A 423-nucleotide genomic window follows, 5' to 3' on the forward strand; every position below is an offset into this window, starting at 1 on the left:
GCACAGTAGTACACAGCAGAGTCAGACACATCAAGATCCTGGATCGTCAGAGGAACTTCAGATTTGTTGATTTTTGCATCAAATCTGTTTTTGATGGAACCTGGATTGTTATATTTGGTTCCGAGTGTGTCTCGATGCAAAATATATTCCAGAAATTTGTTTTCTTCTTGTTTATACCAAAACAAATAAACATTGAAATCAGCATTTTTATCAAAAGTACATCCCAGAGTGACGGTTCGTCCTTCAGCAGCAACAACAGGTCCTTCAGTCTGGAGGACTTTGTCTCCTTTACACTCTGGGGAAGAACAGAAGATGCAGAGGAAGAGATGAATGAATAATAATCAAGTGTTTGAAGAGGAAACATGTTGAGCGGTCACCTCGTGTGAAGAAACAGGAGTTACTGCCTCAAAGCAGGTCTCGCAC

At 40.7% G+C, this 423-nt stretch overlaps 1 gene segment (V, D, J or C); it reads right to left on the bottom strand.

The window, feature by feature from the left end:
* Nucleotides 1-326, bottom strand: part of LOC106512038 (T-cell receptor alpha chain V region RL-5-like) — a gene marked incomplete at its 5' end in the record, with an annotated part of 4,705 nt that extends 4,379 nt beyond the window's left edge. Inside the window, 1 exon segment of the V gene segment in view lies at nucleotides 2-326. Coding sequence covers nucleotides 2-326 — 325 coding nt within the window.
* Nucleotides 327-423: the final 97 nt, after the last annotated feature.

Source organism: Austrofundulus limnaeus, unplaced genomic scaffold (genome assembly GCF_001266775.1).
Source record: "Austrofundulus limnaeus strain Quisiro unplaced genomic scaffold, Austrofundulus_limnaeus-1.0 Scaffold3977, whole genome shotgun sequence".
NCBI lineage: Eukaryota > Metazoa > Chordata > Actinopteri > Cyprinodontiformes > Rivulidae > Austrofundulus > Austrofundulus limnaeus.